Here is a 23,831-nt window from a genome sequence, read left to right as displayed (position 1 = left end):
ATTTATATAAGGTGCTGAATGCTAAATTATCTCAAGTACGAAGGATTTGACTACTATGGACGCCTCTCCACTGCTCTTTATAGAAACAATATGCGTTTATCCTTTGAACGCCACGCCTATCGTCTGCGGCGTGTCATTGTGAACCTTGTCGGAATGCACGAAGGTTGATATTGGGCTGTCCTTGGCGGTTAAATAGTTTAAAGAAAACAACGCCTATTGGTATAAGACTCGATACACTCGAGAACTCTCGAGAAACTAGCGGCACTCGAGATTCCCTTCAAAATCTCGAAGCCGGTATAGACACATTCGCTACGCTTTAGGGCCTTCGAGTAGATCAGGTGACAACCAAAAATTACTATAATTCAGAACCATTGTGAACCGTATCAGCAATAATATAAGGTTGATTTCTGTTTATTTTGCAAAGTGAGTTTTGGTTGGCATCTGTGTAAGTCTCGAAGCTCGTATTTATTATTACCTGTTTATAAATGATATATGAATGCCATGCAGTGACGAGTATGTATTGAGAGAAAATAGAAAGAGACAAATAGTTGAAGAGTAACCAACTCATAGTAATCGGCTTAAGATGCGTAAAGCGTTGCAAAATATTCTAACAGCATATTTGACAGCTAAAGTAGATGACGCTCTACAGTAATATACATTATGCGATGAGCGATGACAACACATCGCAAAACGTATGGTCGCGTGTAATGCCATTTACTAATAGTAATTAGAATATTATTGTCATATGGCGATTATGCATCTCTTTCCATTTAATCCAATGTAAGAAAGACAGGTGGTGTGGTTGAAATTAATGGCTAGCGTGCTTCACTGAATTTTGATACTTTCATTCATCCAGTAAAAACAAATAGTCGATGAAAGTGTATATTCAAAGCCACTGGCCTTATGTACATAGAATTAGAATAATTTATCGCACATTTATTTAATAATACGCGACGCAAAAAAAGCTTCCACCTACATTCTGTATAAAAATGTAATATAAAAATAAACCGATGGTAGACTGAAGTTCATAAATATTAAAATGGATTGATTATGAGATGTGAAGTCTAGGAATAAATCGTGCCTCGAGTTTGACAGATGATGTAAATGTCTGTGTGTTCGAATGGAATAAATGAGTGAATGAAAATATCTATGTGCGCATCACATTAACCAATGGCAAAATGGCGGCTCTGACTGTATACCGATACAGGTGTCACTCATACAATTAAAGTTACGTTCATCTTTACAAGCCAACGTTCCAAAATAATATATTTTTGGACGTTGTATTGTAAAGATTTGTATGGACTCTACTGTACAGTACTTAGTTTTGACTGTACAGTGTCATTCTATGGAACTGACTAACTATGTAAACAAACCGCCATATTAAATTGTCTCTAAATGTCAATTTACTAGTGACTTTTGTTTACATAGTTAGCAAGTTCCAGTTTACATAGTTAGCAAGTTCCATAGAATGAGACTTTAGGTATTCTACAAAGCAACGTGCTGTTCCAAAACAAATTCTAAAAAAAAACAACAAAATTCTAAGGCGATAGTCAATTTGATTTTCAATGCCGAACTCACAATATAAAATGTCTGAGTGCTTGAAGCAATTGGTTTTGATTGGCTGTCAAATTAAGGCGATAGCATTATTTATTAAACAGAATTCATTTTAGTATGTATAAGGCGGCTAGTTATTGAAGGCTGGCCAGTTATTGAAACCTTATACTAAAATGAATTCTGTTTATAGGTGAATAGAATTCATTTGGTGGCCAATTACTAACAGTGGCGAGTTACTGGCGAATGACCCCAATTACTTAATGGGTACTCGTTTTTATTTCATTCTATATAAACTCACTGCCGTTTTACTTAAAATATAAAACGATAATACTTATTAAAATAGTTATTTCACTTCCATAATTATATTGAACGAAAGGTTTATAATTTCATATTGATTCCCAACATTGTTACAAGGATTCAGTTACACAATGTAACTGAAGTTTCTTCTCAATAAATACATATTGCAGTGGTTTTCATTTATAAAAAAATATGACACACGCTAACATCATTGGCACCAGCTAGCAAATATAAACTCTATTTGAAAGCATGAAGGTTACCTTTACAGCGTACGAATTTACGACGCCTTTACGAATACTTGGCGTTCACGGTTTGAGCGTAGCGTTGACGCACTAGATTATATTGGCTATAATTGAAATCGATTATTAAATTAATTTAAATCGCACGTTTATTTCTATTAAGTTATTTTTAATTAGGTACCGACAAACACGCCTTAAATTATATCAAAATCATATGTGTGATCTGATGTGCGCTCATAAATGGTGTACAGATAGTGGGAACTCTTTCACATTCACATTTCAGTTTTAACCAGGGATGTTGCGAATATCGGCATCCGCATCCGCAACCGCGGAACTTCCGCATTATTTTCAACATCCGCATCCGCATAAAATCGTTGCGGATTTAATGCGGATGCGGATGTGGAACAGGTCGGTACAGGAACGTCTTAGCATCGGCGTAAGTGCTAGACTGCTAGGTAATTTAGTTATTAACCAAAAAAACCTATTAGAAATGAGCAGTCCAGCGTGAGTGGGACTTAATGTACGGAACCCTTGAAACGCGAGTCCGACTTGCACTTGGCCGGTTTTTTGATATAAAAATTACTAAAATGTAATATTTGACGTTTTTTATGGTACTATCTTGACATCCGCATCCGCGGATGTAAGCCTTTAAAAATCCGCATCCGCGGATGTCAAAAAATCGGCATCCGCATCATCCCTGGTTTTAACCCCTTACCTGCCTTGTCCCGTATAATGTCCCAGACAATTTGGACTGTAATTAACAGTTGAAAGGTTATTAATTCAGCAGCAAATTTTTGACACCGGCGTTTGAGGGGTTAACCCTTTGAATGCCAGGCCTATAATGTGAGGGGCGCGTCATTGTTAACCTTTTGGACGCCAATGACCGATATATCCGCACCGTAGGTTCAACGCCAAAGGCCGATTAATCGGTCACATATCACAGAGCAACATAGACCTACGTGCATATGCATAAAGTTCAATTTCAGTTTTGACACTTCGGTGACGTGGCGTCAGCGTGACAGCTTTTGTGTTTGACACGGCGTCGAAAAGGTTAACCTTGTCGCAATGCACGTCTCAAGTTTTCAGTCCGTCAGTTGACGTTTGGCGGTCAAAGGGGTAATGTCAGTGTTGTCTAGACTGTGAAAAAGATTCTCACTATAGTCGATTACTATTTTATGAGATGTGTGAATGGATAATTGGATATGGCATGATTAGTGATGTTTATAAAATTATAAATGAGCGCAGATGCAAAGTAGGTCTAATTTATTATTGGATTAAGGGTTATACATTGTGAAAAATACACAGAATGAAAGAAAGACATAATTCCTCCGTTTTCAAGGCGTTGACGTTTTCGTGATGATACATACGTGAGATGACATGACTATTTTTTTTATCAACTTATGATTTTTAACGCAAATAAGTTTTTGAGTATTTGATTTTATTGCCGATGTTATTTTCTTTATACAGTCATCTATTTTATTAAGACGTTTCTAACGAGCCCAAACTCGATGAGATTGGCTTATTTTATTACAGTCTTCCTATGGCCACAATCATCAAGTCTGATGGCACCATAACATTGTATTGTCACCGAAGTTAGGTAGCCGCACTAAACAACTATTAAAAAAACCTGCTAGGTTAAGTGCTTCGACACTGCAGTTGACACTTATGTTTAGAAAATCTTAACCCTTTACCCGGCCAAGGGATATATATTTCCCACATACGGCACTTCAAACATGTGTTCCATTTTCGATGAGTAAGACTGACATTCGATTGTCATCTTTAAACTGTCAGCCTGGTAAAAAGTTAGGTGTATGAAAGAGAGCAATTTAAGTTATAATTTTGACAATAACATCATATCATTTGAGGATGCGTATATTGCTGCGCTATTTTATTTTGGGTATTCAAATAACACCATTGAACAATATGCCTAATCTAATGTATACATTTTCAAAATTTCAAGGATGACAGTTGTATTATTGCAACTTATATAAAAATACCGATTATCAAAACGACAAATTTAGAGGAACGCAAAAAAAAATATATTACTAATTTTTAAAATTACTTTATGTGCTCTTGTGGACTTGTTAATAGAACAAAATTCGAATATTAATTAAAATTGTATCCTTATTTATAATTTTGTTATGATCATTGTCTGAATTGAGTAGGTATTAAATTTATAATGTATCAAATGCTTTCTTTAACTTCTAAGATTGGAGTTTGGGCTGACACTTATGCACTGTCACTTCATGTAAGGCCGCAATTCATGATGCATCCTATTATGGCAACTGATAGAGATGCAGATATTTGTGCAATTTCAATAGCAATGTGAGTTGTTGGTCTCAGATCTCATACGTCATCACAAACCATTGAAAGTACGGCCGAAAACAGTAGCTAAACCTATTAACACTTCGCGAGCGTCAGTTGACGTCTTTGGCGGCTAAAGAGTTAAATCTAAACTTGTTAAAGCCTGACCAGGAATATATGATCATTATGATCACGCGCCATGTTGCGGAATCTCACTGGAACTAATTTTTTCATACTATACTGAACTGTCACCCTATACATGAGAATAACAGCGCCCTCTTGACAATTATCATATATTACTGGTCAGGCTTTAGCCTCATGAGGTCTCGTGTATATGTCGCAGTCGGATTGTATAATCCGCCGTATTACATTACGGCTAGCCGTTTTACAAAACAGGGGCGTTTTGAAATGCGGCGGTTCGACGATTAGCCGAATTGAATGCGGCTGAATGAAAATCCGCCGGAATGTATTCGGCGCCATACGTTCTTCAAGACGGCTAGCCGTAATGTAATACAGCGAGTCATTAGCCGCCGCTTTGACAGTTTTTAGTTCCCATTTTTAACACTCGTGGCGCTGCCTGACATAACAACAACAAACTACGAAAAACGCTGGGGTGTCCATCAAATCTGGAGTTCGTCGGACTGTTTCTTTTCAAAAAACATTTCCTTCGCAACTTAACTAGACGGAGCCCCGCTTCGCGGGGCTCCTATTTCTGAGCGGTTTGCCCTTCGGTCATCTGAAGCTACCTAACGAACCTAACCTACTCCTCCTATTTCCTCCGTCTATTTAAGTTGTGAAGGAAATGTTTTTGAAAAGAAACACATGTAGTGCGGTGGGACCATGGTAAAAATAAATTAAATTGCAAACATTGTAAAACTCCGGTTACATAGGCGACCGAAACAATGGTCACTCTACAATCTAAATAGTAGATACGATGCGGCTAAACGTAGGCCGCCTTATTGAAGAACGTATCGCAATGACAATCCGGCTAATCGTCGAACCGCCGCATTTCAAAACGCCCCTGTTTTGTAAAACGACTAGCCGTAATGTAATACGGCGGATTATACAATCTGACTACGACATATACAATATTGTACATAATATAATAGGATTCAAATTCAATAGTTATTTGTACAACAAGTGATCAAAGTTTGATATTTCTTCGAGTGCTTATTTTGAGTCCCGTGCAAGCGAAAGATTCTATAATTTAGAATCTTGAGCGTAGTAAGGGACTCAAAAGCGCACGAGATGTAAATAACTTTGATCTCGTGTAGTACACAACATTTTTCACCTCAGGCACCTCAGCGCAGTGAGAACATACCTATTAGACAACTTGAAAAATGTAATCCTTCTTCATCACTTAATACCTGCACTCATGTTTTCTTAAGTTATACAAACAATTAAGTTTAATTACCGCAATGGAACACAAAAACAAAACGTAATAAATTCAATAATATAGAAATAACAAACATTAACTGACACTTCAATCGACAACTTTTTTTTGTAAAAAAATCTTTGTAAGATACGGTCCGAATTGCGGATACGTACTATTTGTCAACTATGGTAGAAATTCTTAAAAGTAAAATAATTAATTTTGCGTGATGATCTGTGTATTTTTTGAGTTCGTTATTTTAATTGTACAATAAAATACCTAAAATATAGTATTTTATCAGTTTTTATCAAATCTTAAACTTTATTTTTACATATTTATTAATTATTAAGAATTCATACTCGTACGTGGTTTGGAACGATGCGCACTGTTTTTAAGAATCAAAGTACCCTTGTTCGAGTTGCTGAGGTGAAAAAACAATTGCTTCTGGAACTCAGGATCTTTCCGAGTGAAATAATTAATTTACCTACTTGTGCAACTGACCCTTTGAACGCCACGCCTATCGTGTGCGGCGCGTCATCGTGAACCTTGTCGGAATGCACGAAGGTTGATATTAGGCTGTCGGCGCGCGCGTCAGTTGAAGTCTTTGGCGGTCAAAGGGTTAAATAGTCGCAGTAAATATTTATGAATTGTTATCATGTTTAGCTGCTTCTGTGTTCGGCCGGACTTGAAATAAAAATGACGAATAATATACGACTTAAATCTAGAAAATACGATAATGTCACCGTTATATGACCGAATTGTCGATTCATTTTAAATTCCAAGATAATATTAGGTACTTAACTTTCACCAACTCATTTTTATTGTATGTGAAAATCACCCGCGTACTTTGAGCTGCCTACCACTATGCAACGCAAAAACTGTTTAGGTATTAATCCTTTTGATGAACACTTCCTGTCTTGCTGCTAAGAGGGACAGATGAACACATATCTTTCTCTGTTCTTCTTAGCATAGTGTCCGGAAAAGGGTAGGTATGCCCAATGTGACGCTAAAAACGCACGCACGAACGTTCCATCGTATACGCTGTACTGCACCTTATCGTGTGCGGGCGCGTCATCGTGAGCCTTATCGGAATGCACGAAGGTTGATATTGGGCTGTAGCCGCGCGCGTCAATTCACGTCTTTGACGGTCAAAGTGTTAACTGACACTTTGTAAACCTTATTGCAAAGACATAAGGTCCACTTAGATAAGTATTGAACTCTATTTGAAAGAAATAGGGTTCAAAATCTCTTTTCACATTTAACCATGTTTTTTGAGTTGCATAGCCGTAGTAAAGGCTATATACGCGAAGTAAGACATCGCGCCAAAGGAGAGAGAGCATAATAATGTCTTATTCCGCACAAGTAATGGTTCGTACACACGTTTCTAACGCGTTGGCGAAGGGCATTTATCTGTGGGACTAACGTATTATCCATCTCTTTTTCTACAGGTGCGAGAGATGAGTATTACGATACTGCCACTTTTTAAACATACATCTATGTATGATCGTGGACGTGATATCACGTCGATGTCATTGTACGCCTCAACAGATAAGATAAACCCTTTTCAGGCTAAGCCTTACTTTTTGCGAAAGTTCAATCTGATTTGAACCAGAAAGTTAGAATATTGAGGTTGAAATTCTGAAGACACTCAAGCAATTAATCAATTGAAGGTTGCGTCTAGAAAAGGGTTTATTTCAACTAGATCTTTTATTTGTAAATATTTACTAATATTTTCATGAAATAAAATGTCAACTAATAAATGCGCTTTGCTAACGCCTTTTATGAACTGGCGAACCACAACCGTATAGATTTATTTTAAGAAAGTGTGTTGTATCGCGAAATTATAAGGACTGATAATTATTGTACATAATGTGTCAAATATTGAACTTGAGAATGAACAAATCGTCTCATATTTATTAATATTTTATTATTTCTTAGATGATAATTTGTTAGAGTGAGCGAATGTTGTTGACATTACGATGGTTGATTATTTTTAATTGTAACATCTTAGCATTACTTAATTTGTGTTTCAATGGATTCATTTGGTTCTTCAAGTCTTACATAAACTTTCACCGCTATCTCTCACACGCCAACATCAAGATCTACTTTAGTTAAAAGCGTGGTGCATGGTTACCTAGACATCTTGTGCGATGACGTCTATAGACGTTTTTGGCGTGACCACTTTACACGTCCCTGGCGCTGAAAAGGTTAAAAAAGGGTTATTTAAATACACGCCCAACTAATTTGTGCCATTGTATCGGCAACGTGTGAAGACAAACATAATATGTAACATTATAGTAGGCGCTCCTGTGCTAAGCCAGATGTGGAATTATTTCGATTTCGCGGTGGTTGCACTTTACGGTACCTTTACTCTAAGTCGTATTTCGCTTTCGATTGCTGTACGCGTAGCGACACAGCGCAGCGCACTTATTGGTCATCACTGTGTCAACTCTTTGACTATAGTAATTGTAACTTGTATACAAATACATCAGAGCACCAAATGTATCCATGGAAACGCGTTTACCATTGACCTCATGCATCATGTTAGCGCTTCTACAGCGGGGCAACGACTAGATTATTGTAAATTAAATACATTGTAATATTGTAAACGACTCTAATAACTGTACACATTTTTATTTTGTAATAATTCCCTTTCTGACAGTGAGATGTGGCCTTAAACTGGGTACATTTGCTGTTGTTAATATGTAAATAAAAGTTGAAATATTGTAAATAATAAAAATATAAAATTATATGTTTTTTGCTATAAATATGTCTATTATTTTGTTGCCAAAAGTTTCAAAGACCTATTGATAGACTATTTTCTGCTGGCTAAGTTAGAACAGGCGCAATTCGTGCGCAAATAAAGAAGAAAGAAGAAACCTATCATGTAAGAGTAATTTCTGTTAGTATTTCCTCTTCCTTGGCTTTAAGTTTCAACTGTATAAACTCTCTTGAGTCTGGGTTACCTACGAGACAGGCTGAGCCTAGTGTAGGAACCAGAGCAACCTGACACAATATATTTTTTAGCTGAGGTACCTACACTTTGTCAATTGTACATAATTAGGATAATCTTTGCACCCCTGTAAATGCTTTTGTGTATTACCTACAATAAATAAACTATAAACTATATATCTTCTCTGCTCAAACGTTTTCTATACTCGGCCACGACATTGAGCGACTTGCGACGGCGGCAGCGATAACCATCGGTTGGAGCGAGACACAGCGATCGGACCTTTAGCTGTCGCTGCCGCCGTCGCCAGTCGCGTAATGTCGTGGCCGAGCCGTAAGGGGCTGTTCATAAATTACGTCATCTATTTTTGACACCCCCCTAAAATCATCCAAAAATCATGTTTCGAATGACCCCGTTTCCAGGAGGAAACATGATTTTTGGACTCGTAGGAACGAGTCCTACGTGATGCTAGCATCATCCGATGTCCAGCCCCCCCCCCCCTCGCCCCAATTTAAAATGACGTAATTTATGAATAGCCCCTAAGAGCCCATCAACGCCATGAACTCAAAACAAAAACGGCCGTTTTAACTTTGGACGCATAGATTGACGAATCCAGCAACTTAGAAACTAGTTTGATGTATCCAAAAGGTACTTTAATACAATTAAGACACAGTACGTAGCGGCCCCCTTTTTTAAATATCTTACGTTAAATTTAAATAATCACGATTGTTTAGCCACTGGCGCTAGTGTGCACGTTGACGGGCTCCTGCTAAAGCCCTTGCTACACGGTCGCCGACAAGCCTTCTAACCGTCTGTCCTTGGTCTGACCTTGGTCAGTTTTGGTCAAATTTTGTTGGAAACAACTGTCTACACGGTCCGTCCAGACCAAGGCCACGCGGTCTGAGGGGCTTGTCGGCGACCGTGTAGCGGCTTAAGGCGTGTTCACTCTGTGGAACATTTTATACCTAGGTACATCTAGCCGGCGTAACACGAGTATTGCGTGCACACGGAGAATTCCCCGCCGACGGGCTGCGCGTACGTCGGCGGGTCGGGCGTGGGGTTGTTCTTTCTGTAGAACGTTTCTTTCAGGAGGGCACAGCGGCCGTGGTGGGCGTCCTTCCCGAGCAGGCGGCTAGACTTCTGCTGCCACCCGTAGTCCCAACTCGTTACCACGCGGAAGAAATATCTGTAGGAGCAATGGCAAAAATTTAATATACCTACTGAACTTAATCTTACTATACTGTACGGATATGATGGTCGTTCTTGTCTACGTGACAGCGTGATGAAACGGTGTCCGTCACTTTCTTTCCCACGGTGTTAAACAGTGACAGTTATTTTATCACGTGGATAAAGATGGATAAAGCTATCCATAATAGGCTGGCTGGTAGTATACTGAAGCGTGCGACTTGCAATCCGGAGGTCGCGGGTTCGAACCCCGGCTCGTACCAATGAGTTTTTCGGAACTTATGTACGAAATATCATTTGATATTTACCAGTCGCTTTTCGGTGAAGGAAAACATCGTGAGGAAACCGGACTAATCCCAATACGGGCCTAGTTTACCCTCTGGGTTGGATGGTCAGATGGCAGTCGCTTTCGTAAAAACTAGTGCCCACGCCAATTACTGGGATTAGTTGCCAAGCGGACCCCAGGCTCCCATGAGCCGTGGCAAAATGCCGGGACAACGTGAGGAAGATGATGATGATACAGAGGTAGTATACTAAACTGAATGAATAACTAGCTTAAATCTACGAGTAAAATAGACCCTTGAGGCACTGTTCCGAGGATGCTGGCGGCATTTCCTTGTATCGCAATGCTGATTAAGTTGTGCGAGGAAGCCGCCAGCTCGTAAATTACCAACTTACCAGTTCTGTGAACCAGACGCTTCGCGATTTCTGCAAAAAACTTTTCTAATCTTTTTAATAGAAATGTACAAATGGCGCACTTAATGCCACAAGGCTTTCTCTACCAGTCAACCATGTTGGCGCAGGAAAGATCCAATCAGATTTCAAGTGAGGAAAGAGGAAGTTTTGTCAGTAGGTAACGTGTAGTAGTATTGTGGTTATAATATTGATATTACTTAGCATAAGAAAAGTGCAATATAATTATCTAATTCCGTGGTATGAGGTACAGTTAGCAGCAGAAGTTGCTAAGCGGGCGAGGTGTTCAAAATTACCTTGAGAGCTCGTTCCCACTATGTCGGATGTCGTGGCGATTTTTAATCGTACGTTCCACTGGCAGAACATTTTATATGAAGCTGTTCACACTCGTCCGACAACGATTTTGTGTCGGATACGACATAAAATGTCGTGCGTTTTGCCAGCCCTCCCAGCCCGGAAAAAAATCGTGTCGTGTCTCGCTCGCGTACGAGTGAATATAGCGCTGTTCACATTTTGTCGGATGTCGGAACGATTTCGCCCGCGTTTTGTGTAGTTTATGCATCCTGATATCCGAGATAGTAGATCGTTGAATGTATGTACTTATAGACATTCTAAAATAATTGAAAAATTTCACTTCATCACTTCTTAATTCAGCTATCAAATTCTGAAATATTCCTAAGGTAAATCTTTCCCTGAGAATTGGGTGTACCCAATATCTCCTTTTTTTTAACTGCCTCTAATCGTTTCTTTCGCAAATAATACAAAACCACAAACATTTCGTCGACGTTCATCTTGTACTAAGCCTCGCTACCCACTCGAAAAATACATGCCAGCTGCGATCGTGCACGACAGACGACTAGTGGGAACAGTACCGCCGACACCCGATTGAAATCCGGATCCGACATCCGACATTGTGAGAACAGCGGCAACGACACACGATTAAAAATCGCCACGACATCCGACATAGTGGGAACGAGCTCTAACACGCTCTTATTCTCTTAACAATGAAGTCGCGTCAAGATCATTTTGAACACCTGGCCCGCTTAGCAACTTCTGCTGCTGACTGTGCACTAACTTATCCTCCGGTGACTTCTTATTCCTGGCCTTGAGGTACCTCCGGTCTGCATACTTCTCCGAGCTACCGTACAGGATATCCAACTCTCCTGGTTCAACTGGCTTCATCATTTCGGCCTTCTCTTGGGGGGTCACGTCGTGGGGGGGTACCTCACGAGGTTTGACTCGGGGTTCATCCAAGATCTACATTTGAGGATGCATTATTATTTAATTTAATTTTTATTGTAATGTATATTTTAATCTTATGTTAATAAACATACCTATACCTAGTTCGTTCGCGTAAATGTTATTTCATATTTAACCCTTTAACCGCCAGAGTCTGATATATAAGACATTACATATCCAGCTCATTTCGCCAGTCTGATAAATAAGACAAAGATCTGATTTGGTTTTTACAGCACATTTATAACTCCCGTAACTATGCCAACCTTACTCTGCGTGGTACAATTACTGTCGGTGGCGACACGAGCACGCTCGATCAAAAATTGCTGGCGGTTAAAAGGTTAATAGTAAAAATTAGTAATAAGCAGTACTTAATATAGTGAACAACATGTTTTGCTATGTCCTTCCAAGGTCCAATATGTACCTATGTAACATACTGGTATTCAAATAAATATCTCTATCTCTAAATCATTATTGTCTGCCGGCCTAGCCACGTCCGTAATCAACCAAGCCGTTCCTAATTAGAAAGTCAAGTTCACAGTGACCATCAGTCGTAGGCATAGGGACATTCTAATTAGGAACGATTGATTATGAGCATCGCTAGGCCGGCGCACAATGATGATTTTACTATATTCTGTGGACCTTATTACAAAAGGTCCACCGCTGTACGCTGTACCTACAGTTAACGGTGTGGGCGATGGTACGAGGATTCACTACAAGTTTTTCTCTCGCCCCTCGCATTTAGCTGCTGTTTCTTGTACCCCATCTAACCTTTTATAAAAGAAGCCTGTAGCCTATCGGTGAGACGTTCAGCTTCGAAAATATCATTTGATAGTTATCAGTCGCTTTTGAAGTGAAGGGAAACAGTGAGGATACCCTAACCCCAAGAAGAACATTTATTTAGGTAGGTTTTTAAGATTTGACGGCATGTGCCTGTACTTAAAAGTTTGCGGCCAAAAACTGACCTCGAGGTTGAGATCTGAAATAGAATACTATAATATATGTATAATATGTAGGTATGTATATATCTATTTCGGCACTAGGGCAAATACGGCCCTGCTTAGTCTTGTTTATCCTGTTTCGGAACGACGCAAATTTCACTAAATTATCGTTGACGCACAGTATAATAAAGAGTACTAGCCTTGGCCTTAACCCTTTGAACGCCATGCCTAACGCGCGTGAATGCACTAAGGTTGATATTGGGCTGTTGCCGCTAGGCAGGGGCGTATTTTGAAATTTGGCGCCCCGGGCCAATACGTTTCGCCGCCCCAGAAGTCAAGGAAGAGAAACAAAATGCAATCCGCTAGGGGCGGCATATGCCGCGCCATGCCGCCCCTGAGGGTTGGCGCCCCGGGCCATGGCCCGTATGGCCCTAGGGTAAATACGCCCCTGCGCTAGGGAATGCTCCCGACTGAGTTTGTATGGCGAGAACCGGGAATTCCCGGTTCCGGTACTGTATTTGCATAGTACCGGGAGCACTACCTAGTAGCCGCGCGCGTTAGTTGACGTCTTTGGCGGTCTAAGTGTAAAGCTTTGGATTCCTCCGAAAACGGTGCCGTCATATAGCGGCCGCAAAAGACGGCCGTCTTTACGGTGGCGACATGTGGAAAGTACCACGGCGTCATAACACACCGTCATCCACCAAGGTCAAAGTGGGAAATTTGAAAAATGTAGGCGCGAAGGGATAACGTCCCATAGAAAATTTGAATTTCGCGCCTTTTTCTACTGACAAGATTTGCTTGAACATCTATAATTTACTTGGAGGATGAAATATCATCAGAAGAGGAAAATAATCGTAGTACGGAATCATTTATTCAAATCTCGTGTCATTTATTCAAAATGGCGTCACCGCTATCTAATAAAACGTTCACGGAACTATCGACACCGTCATGACGGCCGTCATCTTACGTTACGTTGACAGTCAACGTAACGTAACGCTGTCTAGGAAACCGCGCCATCTTGTTTACATAGACAACGTTCTAATGACGTCATTCAACGCTATATAGCGGCCGTCATATTACGGCACCGTTTTCGGAGGAATCCAAAGCTTAAGGCCTGAGCGGACGCTCGAAGCGGAGCGTTCAGCGGGACGTGCAGTGTGGCGTCGGGGTTATGAGTGATTTGAGCAGCGTGCACTAAGGCCGCTCTTATACGTTTGCATTTGTTTAACATGCATGCCGCACGACTCGAGCGTCCACTCAGGCCTTACGCTAAGGGTTCACAGAAGCTTGGACACAACGACTTACCGCTTTAAGTTCCTTGGCCATAGCAATAGACGTGTCTACATTCCGAGCACGATTTTCCTTGGCCTGTTCCAGCACTCTCTGCAAGTTGTTGTAGTACCAGTTGGTGATGCGGCGTTTCGAGCGACCCTCGGCGTCGAGATAAAACTCGAACGACATCTTGAACCTTTATATTTTAGACGTTGGCCTTTGTCACTAACTCTGGGTCAGGGAATCAGTTTTAAAATTGGGCAGGCTGCCACGATTTAGTTGGAGTTATCTTGCAGCAAACATAGTGGAAGTTAAGTTACGAGCTTTTATATGATTTTACACTTTTAATTACAGACACAGGTTGAAAGTTAAAGCTGTACTAAAATCTGTTGGATTTAAGTTTACGTGTTACGTTCTTGATATATTTTCGTTATAAAACACGTATAAATTTAGTTTGTTTCATTTATAAAAATATCTTTTTAAATTTAGCTGCTATAAACTGACAAGAATTTAGTTATGACAGGTTGCCATAATGCTCAATACCATAACTACCTATATTTTTGGAAATGTCTATGACATAAAATAAGGCTCAACGCCAAATCCATTGAACGGATCGGCCACGATATAAAGCGACTTGTGACGGCGGCAGCGATATCCATAGGTTGGAGCGAGACACAGCGATCGGACCTTTCGTTCCCACCTATGGTTGTCGCTGCCGCCATCGCAAGTCGCCAGGCAAGTCGCTCAATGTCGGGGCCGAGCCGTAAGGTTGCTGCCAGACCGGCGGCGAGAAATCCACTAGATATCACGCGAGACGGCTCATTCTGTGTGGTTTATTTTTTTGCGCCAGAAACGTAGTAGATACACGTGGGATGGGATTTAGATTTAGATAATAATCATTGCTATCTGAATGTTTACGCTGCTGAAGAGTAAGTTATAAGTACATGTTACTTGCTGATTACAGGCGGTCGGACAGCTGTTTTCGGAAGCAGTAGAAGCAATATGAGTGATCTTTGTTATCTTAATAACTTATAAAATAAACAAATGTGATAGTTTATAGACGGAATGTACTTAGTATATTTACAAGTAATATTCATTATTATCTTAAATCTATTAACAAAAACAAATCTACAACTATCCTATGATTGATACACCTTTTATACATATGAGCTTAGAATAAAGATAAGTTTTTTACATATCATGTTTTACCTCGTCACACATCACAATAATCATAAAGTGCACATTTCAAGAATATTTTCATTTGGACAGTCTGTAGGTACTAGGTATCTTGGTTACCGATTAACTTCATGAATCACATTTAGCGACTGAACCATTAATTTATTCAACATTGGATCAGAGTTCTTTTAGTTCTGGCTCTGGCTCCGGGCTGCGCTTCTGGGCGCGCCGGGGCTGCCGCCCATCTGCCGGATCAGCCCCCGCAGCCCCTTAGCCTCTCGGGCTCCGCTGTCCAGCTGCTCTGACGGGACTGCGCAGAAGTCGTCCACCAATGGTAGGGGACCGCTGAGACGCGAGTATTGCGCTAGTCGCGATTGGTGTCCGCTTGGAGAGATCTTGTCTATTGGCTGATGGGTCTGAAATAAAATTGAAATATTTGGTTGTTAAATTTAAGACTCATATTCACCTAATCTGAACTAATCTGTTAACACATTCATTGCCACCCAGCCAAACAAGACATCCGCGCCAGGCCTCAAAAATTTCGTCATATAAAGCTGTAGTACCACGATCCTGACTATCAGGTAGTTCGGCCTGGGAACGAAATCATAAAATACCCTGGGTTTACAGCACTGAATGTGTTAACTAAGCATAATCCTTTGGAATGGTCTCTTCAAAATCTCCTGAAGTAGGTTTTACTGTAATTTTACCCACTAACTATTAGATAATTTTTCAGAGTCTTCAAGAGTTATTAGAATATGGTAGCACTTAAGGTTACGTCACACAGGCGAGTTTTCCGGGCGGGGCGTGAGCGGGGCGCGCCGCTTTTACACAATACATAAAACGTTCACGCCCCGCTCGGAAAACGTGCCTGTGTGACGGAACCTTTATACTTTATAGTATATGTGCAGTTTATGCATTTATATTACCTTTCCTTTAAGTGCAGCCAGCTCATCTTGCAGCCGCTTTACCATAGCAACATCACTCTCATAACTTGTCAGCGTAGGCTGCGGCATGCACTGAAACACGGTGGCCAGCAGATTGTGCAGCGACACTAGCACACTGTCTTGCCATGCTCGGGTGAAGAAGAGGCTGAATGTTGGGTTCTCTTCCGGTTTTTGAATGTATGGGAGCACTGGAAAGTTTAATTTTAGCGGTAGAGGAAATACCAGAAGCAAATCTTTATTTATTGAGAGGAGAGGTGCAAACAAGAGTCCAGCTGTGGCCCTCATGCGGAATGGAGAAAGAGGTAATAAAGTAAAAATTATTATAAACTTTGTTCATGTTTAAGTGACCATAAAATAACTGAAAACTGTAATTTAGCCTTTTAATCTTATTATTTAGTCATAATATACAATGTCGTTCTGAAAATGATTCAATTCCATTCCAAGAAATTGACATTGAAATGATGATTATCATTGTTTTATACATGTTTAAGTTTTAAAGCTTTTTATGGGTTTGCATCCTTTTTTACTACACTACACCAAAAATTATTACAAACTGCTCCTTTTTTAAATGTTATACTTACTGAACCAATCCCTCCACTCATTTTGGCCCTGCAACTCTGGCACCATCTTAGCAAAAAATTCTGTGACTCGTTCATTCTTCACACCACCGGTACCTTGGGCGGCCGTCACTAAATACAGTTTGTAGAGACTGTATTCTAATTTCCTTACAGCTGAAACAAGTGGAGTGAACTTATAAAGTGACTATAACTTTTCATTGTTGCTTATCGTGAGATTTAAAGATAAAAATAGATTACCTGGTTGAACATGTATCTCTAATTTAGAGAAAACCAAACTGTCGAGGTGGGACCAGTACTCCTTCAAGCCGTTGAGGTCAGAAACGTTTATAAAATGCAAAATTTGATCCACAATCTTGTCCACCCTAAAACCTTTGTCTTTATCAGTTTTCAAGTCACTGTCGAAAGCTTTTACAGTGGATGTAAATCCCCTGTATAGTAAATATTCTCTTACGAGTTCGTCAACGAATTGTATGTGAGCCATTTCAAGTTATTATTTATTTTGATAATAAGATAAATTTGTTTACAAAAATCGGAAAGTGACAGCAAACAGACATTTTGTTTTCGGGTGCATTCATATTCACGCCACTTTTACTCTTATCTGACGCAAACTTTTAAAAAATTACAATGAATTTCATTATTTTAAACATTTTGTAGAAAAAGTACAGAACAAATATTATTAATTTTTCATATTTTGTTCATATGTTATTGTACAAACGAATGTAATGACAAAACTATATTACCCCAAAATAAAAATTAGATCAAAGTATAGTTTTTGAACGTTAGCCGACACAGATATGTTTAAAGTGCATTTCAAATTTAATAAAAAGATGGTGTATTTCGGTCTTTTTATTGAAAAATGCTAATCAATTCATTCTAAGATATTAAAACCGTATCAAATATTAATGATTGTGCAGTTCGCATAACTAGGAGTCAAGTTGCAAGACTTGAGACTCATTTCTTTTTTTCATTCTCATCACATTCTCTTTCAATTATGAATGCGACGTTTGTTCCACAAATAATACCAACATACACAAAACAACACTGTCGAAATGTCAATCGCGTACAATAATCAGCTGTCGATTTTTATTGCAATAATTTATTATGAACACAATGCGCGTTAACAAATGAACAAATCCCTGTACTGCTAAGAAGCAATCACGGTGGTGATCTTGGGTTTGTGCGGTGTGGGGCGATGGCGCGGTGTGGGTTCGGCGAGTGACGGAGGCGAGGGCGGGCGAGGCCACGGTCCGAAGGGCCAGGCATGTGGAGGCATGGCCGGCGAGGCGGCGGGCACGTCGCGCGGGCTCCGGGTGTACAAGATCGTCGTGCTGGGGGACGGGGGGGTGGGCAAGTCCGCGGTTACTCTTCAGTTCGTGAGCCACAGTTTCTTGGACTACCATGATCCTACTATAGGTATGCGTCAATGTTTATTTATCTTGTTATCTATGGATTTTCCCATAAGGTCCAAACATGAATTGTTTTCAATTTATTTTAAACAATTTTTTTATGATTCAAGATCATAGTAGGGTTTGCTGAATTCCAATTGTTTATAAACAAACAATTTGTATATGTACAGAATGGTTTTTTGCACAAATAGTGTACATTATGTTTGCTTACACTGTATTCAAGGCTCTAGTGCAGATATACAGATGCAGATATCAACCATTTTTTCTAAGGAGCCACAAAGCCAGATCTAAAATTAATTTGTACAATATATTATGACCTATATATTTAGCTGGATTGCTCGATGGGCCAAATACGATGGTATCCTCAGGTAGCCTTGTGATGTAATTGATATAAATACATATAATATGGTGTTTGAACTCTCTAAATAATCATAGTACATGGCAGTTGAGAAATGTGTTATTACTGGACCACAGATATAGCATGTGTAATGTATTGATTTTTATGCATATTTTTCTATTTCACAGAGGACTCATATCAGCAGCAAGCTGTCATTGACGGAGAACCAGCGTTGTTGGACATTTTGGACACGGCAGGACAAGTAAGTTAAACTTCGTCTGAATTTATAAGAATGACTATTAAAAATTACTTCAGAGAATTTGAGTAGCATACTTTAACATTTGTTTTTTAAATTAGAGCTACACTTGTAAAACTGACCACAAGGTTTGGCTCATACTGACCCCTATAATAGACCATGTCTTTGGTCCCTTTTGGCCGTGAATACTTTAATTACGGATGTACCAACAGCCAACAAACTCTAACCATCCTTGGCAGCATTTATACAAATTGAGTAAACTTTTAACACATTCACTGCCAGACAAAAAACGGCGCACTACCCCAGAAACTGGTCGTCTATAGCTGTGTACAAAACAATTCGCCCAACGGGTTGTCCAGCATCTGAGCCAAGTTCACGAGTGCCCACCAGGTGGGTTCCTGGCAGTAAATGTGTTAAATTTTAAAGCGGCCATCTTCTCAGGTGGAGTTCACAGCGATGCGGGAGCAGTACATGCGTTGCGGAGAGGGCTTCGTGCTCTGCTACTCCGTAACGGACCGGCGCTCGTTCCGCGCCGCGGCCGAGTACCGGCGGCTGCTCGCGCAGGCGCGGCCCCAGGAGCGCCTGCCTCTTGTACTAGTCGGGAATAAGCTGGACCTGGCTCCCCGGTGTCGGCAGGTTAGTATTTTCATAAGGGCTTTTTATTATTATTCCATCTATTTATTTTTCATCACAAGTTAGGTTATTTATAATATGGATATAAAAATTATTATATTATTATTATTATTTGTATCTCCTTTTGGATTTCACGGGCCTATAATCCCGGTCTTTTGATAGGCTTGCGTGGGGATATAGATCCAACACGTAGAGGCCCCTTGGAGAGCTTTAATGTCATGTAAAACGCCTGCTGGAACCCGTTCACAGGTGCAACAATAGACACTCATGAACCGGTCGCAGCAGGCATTGGGACTATTGTAGAAAAAGTAAACAGTATATCGGTCTATGGATTGAAGTTTGGGTAGACAATGATACTGGGCTATTGTAAAGAAGTCCGGACACCTGCCATAACAATGCTAACACACGTTATCGAGGCAGGTGGTGACTCGCCGCTGACTAGATGGGCCCCTGAAACTGTCGTCGTAAAGACGACCAGGGGCAACATCGGTGTGAGCGGCTCAGGGGTGTCGAGAGGTGTACACCGCTTTCTACCCAGTGGCTGTAATTTACAGCCACTGTGCCAACTCGCGCTTACGCAAATTTCACTTCCACCCCTGGAGCATATAGCTCTAACGACTCCTCTCTGGCCGGCCAATGAAGGCAAGCCAGAGTCGAGAGTCCTGCGGGTCCCCTTGAGGTCCACTCCGACCGACGAAGACACGCCGGAGACGGAGACCCTGACCGACTCTCTGGAGCACTCGGGTCCGTGGGGTCGTTACTCCCCAACAGCTCGCCACAAGCTGCCCCACCCTTATTATTATTATTCTTTTATTTATTTCTCTTCTTAGGTTGGTTTTTTACAATATGGATATAAAAATAAAATACAAAAACACTTACAAAAACAATACAAAATACTTATAAACATATTATAAAAAACCTAACCTAGGGTGCCGCCAGCAGCGGGGCAAGGCCCAAGCTGCCGGTGGTCAGGGCTTATTATTATTATTATTATTTCGTTTTAGACAGGCAGCTGATGCTGGTGCGTCTAAATCATAGTTCACTTAGCACGATTTCACTGTTTTGATAGTTTGTCGAGTCTATTTTTAAATTGATTCACACTTGTAGAGTTCACAACTTCAGAAAACCACCACACTTCGAGCTTCTTCTTTTTTACTGAAAATACTTGACATCTAGGTTGGCAGAAATGGTTTTCGGGTTTAATTCACAATTTGTGCCATTATCAAACAAAAGGGTACTTATTGTCGGTTGTCTATAAGGCGCTATTTCCCTATAGCTTCAATTTGAAATCAACCTTGTCGACAAGCGAGAATGTGGTACCTTTCGGTTGAAAACGTCACATTAAATGCGTAAAAAACATTGACAATTTTATACTTGGGGGTAGAATTTGTTTTTCTTTTTTTTTGTTTGTGTTGCTTTTTTATTTTATTTAATACAAGTATTTATTTAATGTTTATTGCACAAAAGAAAAACCGTATAAGTACAAAAGGCGGACTTAATGCCATAAGGCATTCTCTACCGGTCAATCTTAAGGTTAAGCATTAACCTCTCAGTTCCCAGTGGCTCCAATATGAGTCGGAATTGTATGGATTTGAGAGGTCCTGGGAAACGAGAGGTTAAGCAGTTATTATTGGTAATTACCCAACTGGACCAGAGTAGCCCTGGACAGACAGCACTGGAAAGAGTTGGAAGAGGCCTATGCCACACTAAGAGACATTCTATAATTTAATCAATATACATCTCACAAACCAAATATCTAAATCTGTATTTACAAGTGTCTCTTATATGGATTAAAGGCTTATTTATTTATTGTTTATTGGTAATTATAACTTTTTGTTGCAGGTGACAACTGAAGAAGGCTCGGCCCTGGCCACGCAGCTCGGCTGCCCGTTCTTCGAGACCTCGGCTGCGCTGAGACACTTCGTCGATGACGCCTTTCACGCGCTCGTGCGTGAAATACGCCGTCTGGAGCGACAGAGACAGGTATACACTGTCTGTCTCACTGGACACCCACGTAGCGGGTCTACTGGGCTGAGACATTTCGTCGATGACGCTTTTCACGCGCTCGTGCGTGAAATACGCCGTCTGGAGCGACAGAGACAGGTATACACTGTCTGTCTCACTGGCCACACAACGTGGCGGGCCTACTGGGCTGCGACATTTCGTCGATGATGCTTTCTACGCGCTCATGCGTGACAAACGCCGTCTGGAGTGACAGAGACAGGTATACACTCTGTCTCACTGGCCACACAACGTGGCGGGCCTACTGGGCTGAGACACTTCGTCGATGACGCCTTTCACGCGCTCGTGCGTGAAATACGCCGTCTGGAGCGACAGAGACAGGTATACACTCTGTCTCACTGGCCACACAACGTGGCGGGCCTACTGGGCTGAGACACTTCGTCGATGACGCCTTTCACGCGCTCGTGCGTGAAATACGCCGTCTGGAGCGACAGAGACAGGTATACACTGTCTGTCTCACTGGCCACACAACGTGGCGGGCCTACTGGGCTGAGACACTTCGTCGATGACGCTTTTCACGCGCTCGTGCGTGAAATACGCCGTCTGGAGCGACAGAGACAGGTATACACTCTGTCTCACTGGCCACACAACGTGGTGGCCCTCCTGGGCTGAGACATTTCGTCGATGATGCTTTCTACGCGCTCATGCGTGACAAACGCCGATTGGAGTGACAGAGACAGGTACATACTGTCTGTCTCACTGGCCACACAACGTGGTGGGCCTCCTGGGCTGAGACACTTCGTCGATGACGCCTTTCACGCGCTCGTGCGTGAAATACGCCGTCTGGAGCGACAGAGACAGGTATACAATCTGTCTCACTGGCCACACAACGTGGCGGGCCTACTGGGCTGAGACACTTCGTCGATGACGCCTTTCACGCGCTCGTGCGTGAAATACGCCGTCTGGAGCGACAGAGACAGGTATACACTCTGTCTCACCCAACGTGGTGGGCCTCCTGGGCTGAGACATTTCGTCGATGACGCCTTTCACGCGCTCGTGCGTGAAATACGCCGTCTGGAGCGACAGAGACAGGTACATACTGTCTGTCTCACTGGCCATACAACGTGGTGGCCCTCCTGGGCTGAGATATTTCGTCGATGACGCTTTTCACGCGCTCGTGCGTGAAATGCGCCGTCTGGAGCGACAGAGACAGGTATACACTGTCTGTCTCACTGGCCACACAACGTGGCGGGCCTCCTGGGCTGAGACATTTCGTCGATGACGCTTTTCACGCGCTCGTGCGTGAAATACGCCGTCTGGAGCGACAGAGACAGGTATACACTGTCTGTCTCACCCAACGTGGTGGGCCTCCTGGGCTGAGACACTTCGTCGATGACGCCTTTCACGCGCTCGTGCGTGAAATACGCCGTCTGGAGCGACAGAGACAGGTATACACTCTGTCTCACTGGCCACACAACGTGGCGGGCCTACTGGGCTGAGACATTTCGTCGATGACGCTTTTCACGCGCTCGTGCGTGAAATACGCCGTCTGGAGCGACAGAGACAGGTATACACTGTCTGTCTCACTGGCCACACAACGTGGTGGCCCTCCTGGGCTGAGACATTTCGTCGATGATGCTTTCTACGCGCTCATGCGTGACAAACGCCGATTGGAGTGACAGAGACAGGTACATACTGTCTGTCTCACTGGCCACACAACGTGGCGGGCCTACTGGGCTGCGACATTTCGTCGATGACGCCTTTCACGCGCTCGTGCGTGAAATACGCCGTCTGGAGCGACAGAGACAGGTATACACTGTTTGTCTCACTGGCCACACAACGTGGCGGGCCTACTGGGCTGAGACACTTCGTCGATGACGCCTTTCACGCGCTCGTGCGTGAAATACGCCGTCTGGAGCGACAGAGACAGGTATACACTCTGTCTCACTGGCCACCCAACATGGCGGGTCTCCAGAGCGCCTACCGCGAACCACGTTCGACGTGTTGCCTCTCTGTCGCACTTGTAAATTCGTACGTAAGTGTGACAGGGAGGTAACACGTCGAACGTGGTTCGCAGTAGGCCCTCTGGGCTGAGACATTTCGTCGATGATGCTTTCTACGCGCTCATGTGTGACAAACGCCGATTGGAGCGACAGAGACAGGTACACACTGTTTGTCTCACTCTGGCCTCATAGTTCGTTTGCCCATTCTTGGAGACGTATCTGGGACCTGCGAGCTGCGCTTTTATTACGGTTGTTCGTCTAAAAAGCAACTTTACTGCCTATACTATTAGACTCAATTTATACTGTTAGAAGTTGCGCCTGACTCCGTCCAAATTGCGACTTTATTCGGTAGTAAATAAGTCTCAAATTTGTCCCCAGTCCTCATTGATGGGCACCGGCATCTCGACGGGCGGCGGGCGCCGGCGCTGGCGGCGTCTCCGCAGCATCTTCGCGCTCGTGTTCCGTCGGCGGCGGCGCCACGACTGAACGTAAG

The 23,831-nt window shown here is 41.9% G+C and overlaps 3 protein-coding genes across 3 annotated transcripts; 1 reads left to right on the top strand and 2 right to left on the bottom strand.

Moving 5' to 3' along the window:
* Nucleotides 1-9,691: 9,691 nt before the first annotated feature.
* On the bottom strand, nt 9,692-14,261 carry LOC134655147 (protein SPMIP1-like). Its single transcript, XM_063510601.1, has 3 exons — nt 14,077-14,261; nt 11,670-11,851; nt 9,692-9,902 (listed from the first exon to the last, which is right to left on the bottom strand). Exons 1-3 carry the CDS (start codon nt 14,230-14,232, stop codon nt 9,692-9,694), a joined length of 549 nt encoding a protein of 182 aa, XP_063366671.1. The 5' UTR covers nt 14,233-14,261.
* A 1,120-nt stretch (nt 14,262-15,381) lies between these two features.
* LOC134655146 (WD repeat-containing protein 91) lies at nt 15,382-17,299 on the bottom strand. Its single transcript, XM_063510599.1, has 4 exons — nt 16,979-17,299; nt 16,745-16,894; nt 16,146-16,351; nt 15,382-15,635 (listed from the first exon to the last, which is right to left on the bottom strand). The coding sequence occupies exons 1-4, from the start codon at nt 17,220-17,222 to the stop codon at nt 15,408-15,410; spliced, it is 828 nt and encodes a 275-aa protein (XP_063366669.1). The 5' UTR covers nt 17,223-17,299; the 3' UTR covers nt 15,382-15,407.
* Nucleotides 17,300-17,759: 460 nt separating this feature from the next.
* Nucleotides 17,760-23,831, top strand: LOC134655145 (GTP-binding protein Rit2). The gene is made up of 5 exons (XM_063510598.1): nt 17,760-18,154; nt 18,673-18,746; nt 19,182-19,376; nt 21,216-21,356; nt 23,717-23,831. The coding sequence occupies exons 1-5, from the start codon at nt 18,013-18,015 to the stop codon at nt 23,822-23,824; spliced, it is 660 nt and encodes a 219-aa protein (XP_063366668.1). The 5' UTR covers nt 17,760-18,012; the 3' UTR covers nt 23,825-23,831.

This window comes from Cydia amplana, chromosome 16 (genome assembly GCF_948474715.1).
Source record: "Cydia amplana chromosome 16, ilCydAmpl1.1, whole genome shotgun sequence".
Classification (NCBI taxonomy): domain Eukaryota; kingdom Metazoa; phylum Arthropoda; class Insecta; order Lepidoptera; family Tortricidae; genus Cydia; species Cydia amplana.
This window is presented reverse-complemented; position numbering and strand designations above follow the sequence as displayed.

Coding starts and splice junctions, on each gene's coding strand:
- LOC134655146 (XM_063510599.1), bottom strand. CDS start 17,222: ATGGCTCACATACAATTCGTTGACGAACTCGTAAGAGAATATTTACTA. Junction 16,895..16,978: donor AGAGATACATGTTCAACCAG/GTAATCTATTTT, acceptor CACTTGTTTCAG/CTGTAAGGAAATTAGAATAC. Junction 15,636..16,145: donor TGGCTGCACTTAAAGGAAAG/GTAATATAAATG, acceptor ATTTTATTTCAG/ACCCATCAGCCAATAGACAA.
- LOC134655145 (XM_063510598.1), top strand. CDS start 18,013: ATGGCCGGCGAGGCGGCGGGCACGTCGCGCGGGCTCCGGGTGTACAAG. Junction 19,377..21,215: donor TGGCTCCCCGGTGTCGGCAG/GTTAGTATTTTC, acceptor TTTTTGTTGCAG/GTGACAACTGAAGAAGGCTC. Junction 21,357..23,716: donor GTCTGGAGCGACAGAGACAG/GTATACACTGTC, acceptor ATTTGTCCCCAG/TCCTCATTGATGGGCACCGG.
- LOC134655147 (XM_063510601.1), bottom strand. CDS start 14,232: ATGTCGTTCGAGTTTTATCTCGACGCCGAGGGTCGCTCGAAACGCCGC. Junction 11,852..14,076: donor TGGCCAAGGAACTTAAAGCG/GTAAGTCGTTGT, acceptor CCTCAAATGTAG/ATCTTGGATGAACCCCGAGT. Junction 9,903..11,669: donor AAGAAGTCACCGGAGGATAA/GTTAGTGCACAG, acceptor TTGCTCCTACAG/ATATTTCTTCCGCGTGGTAA.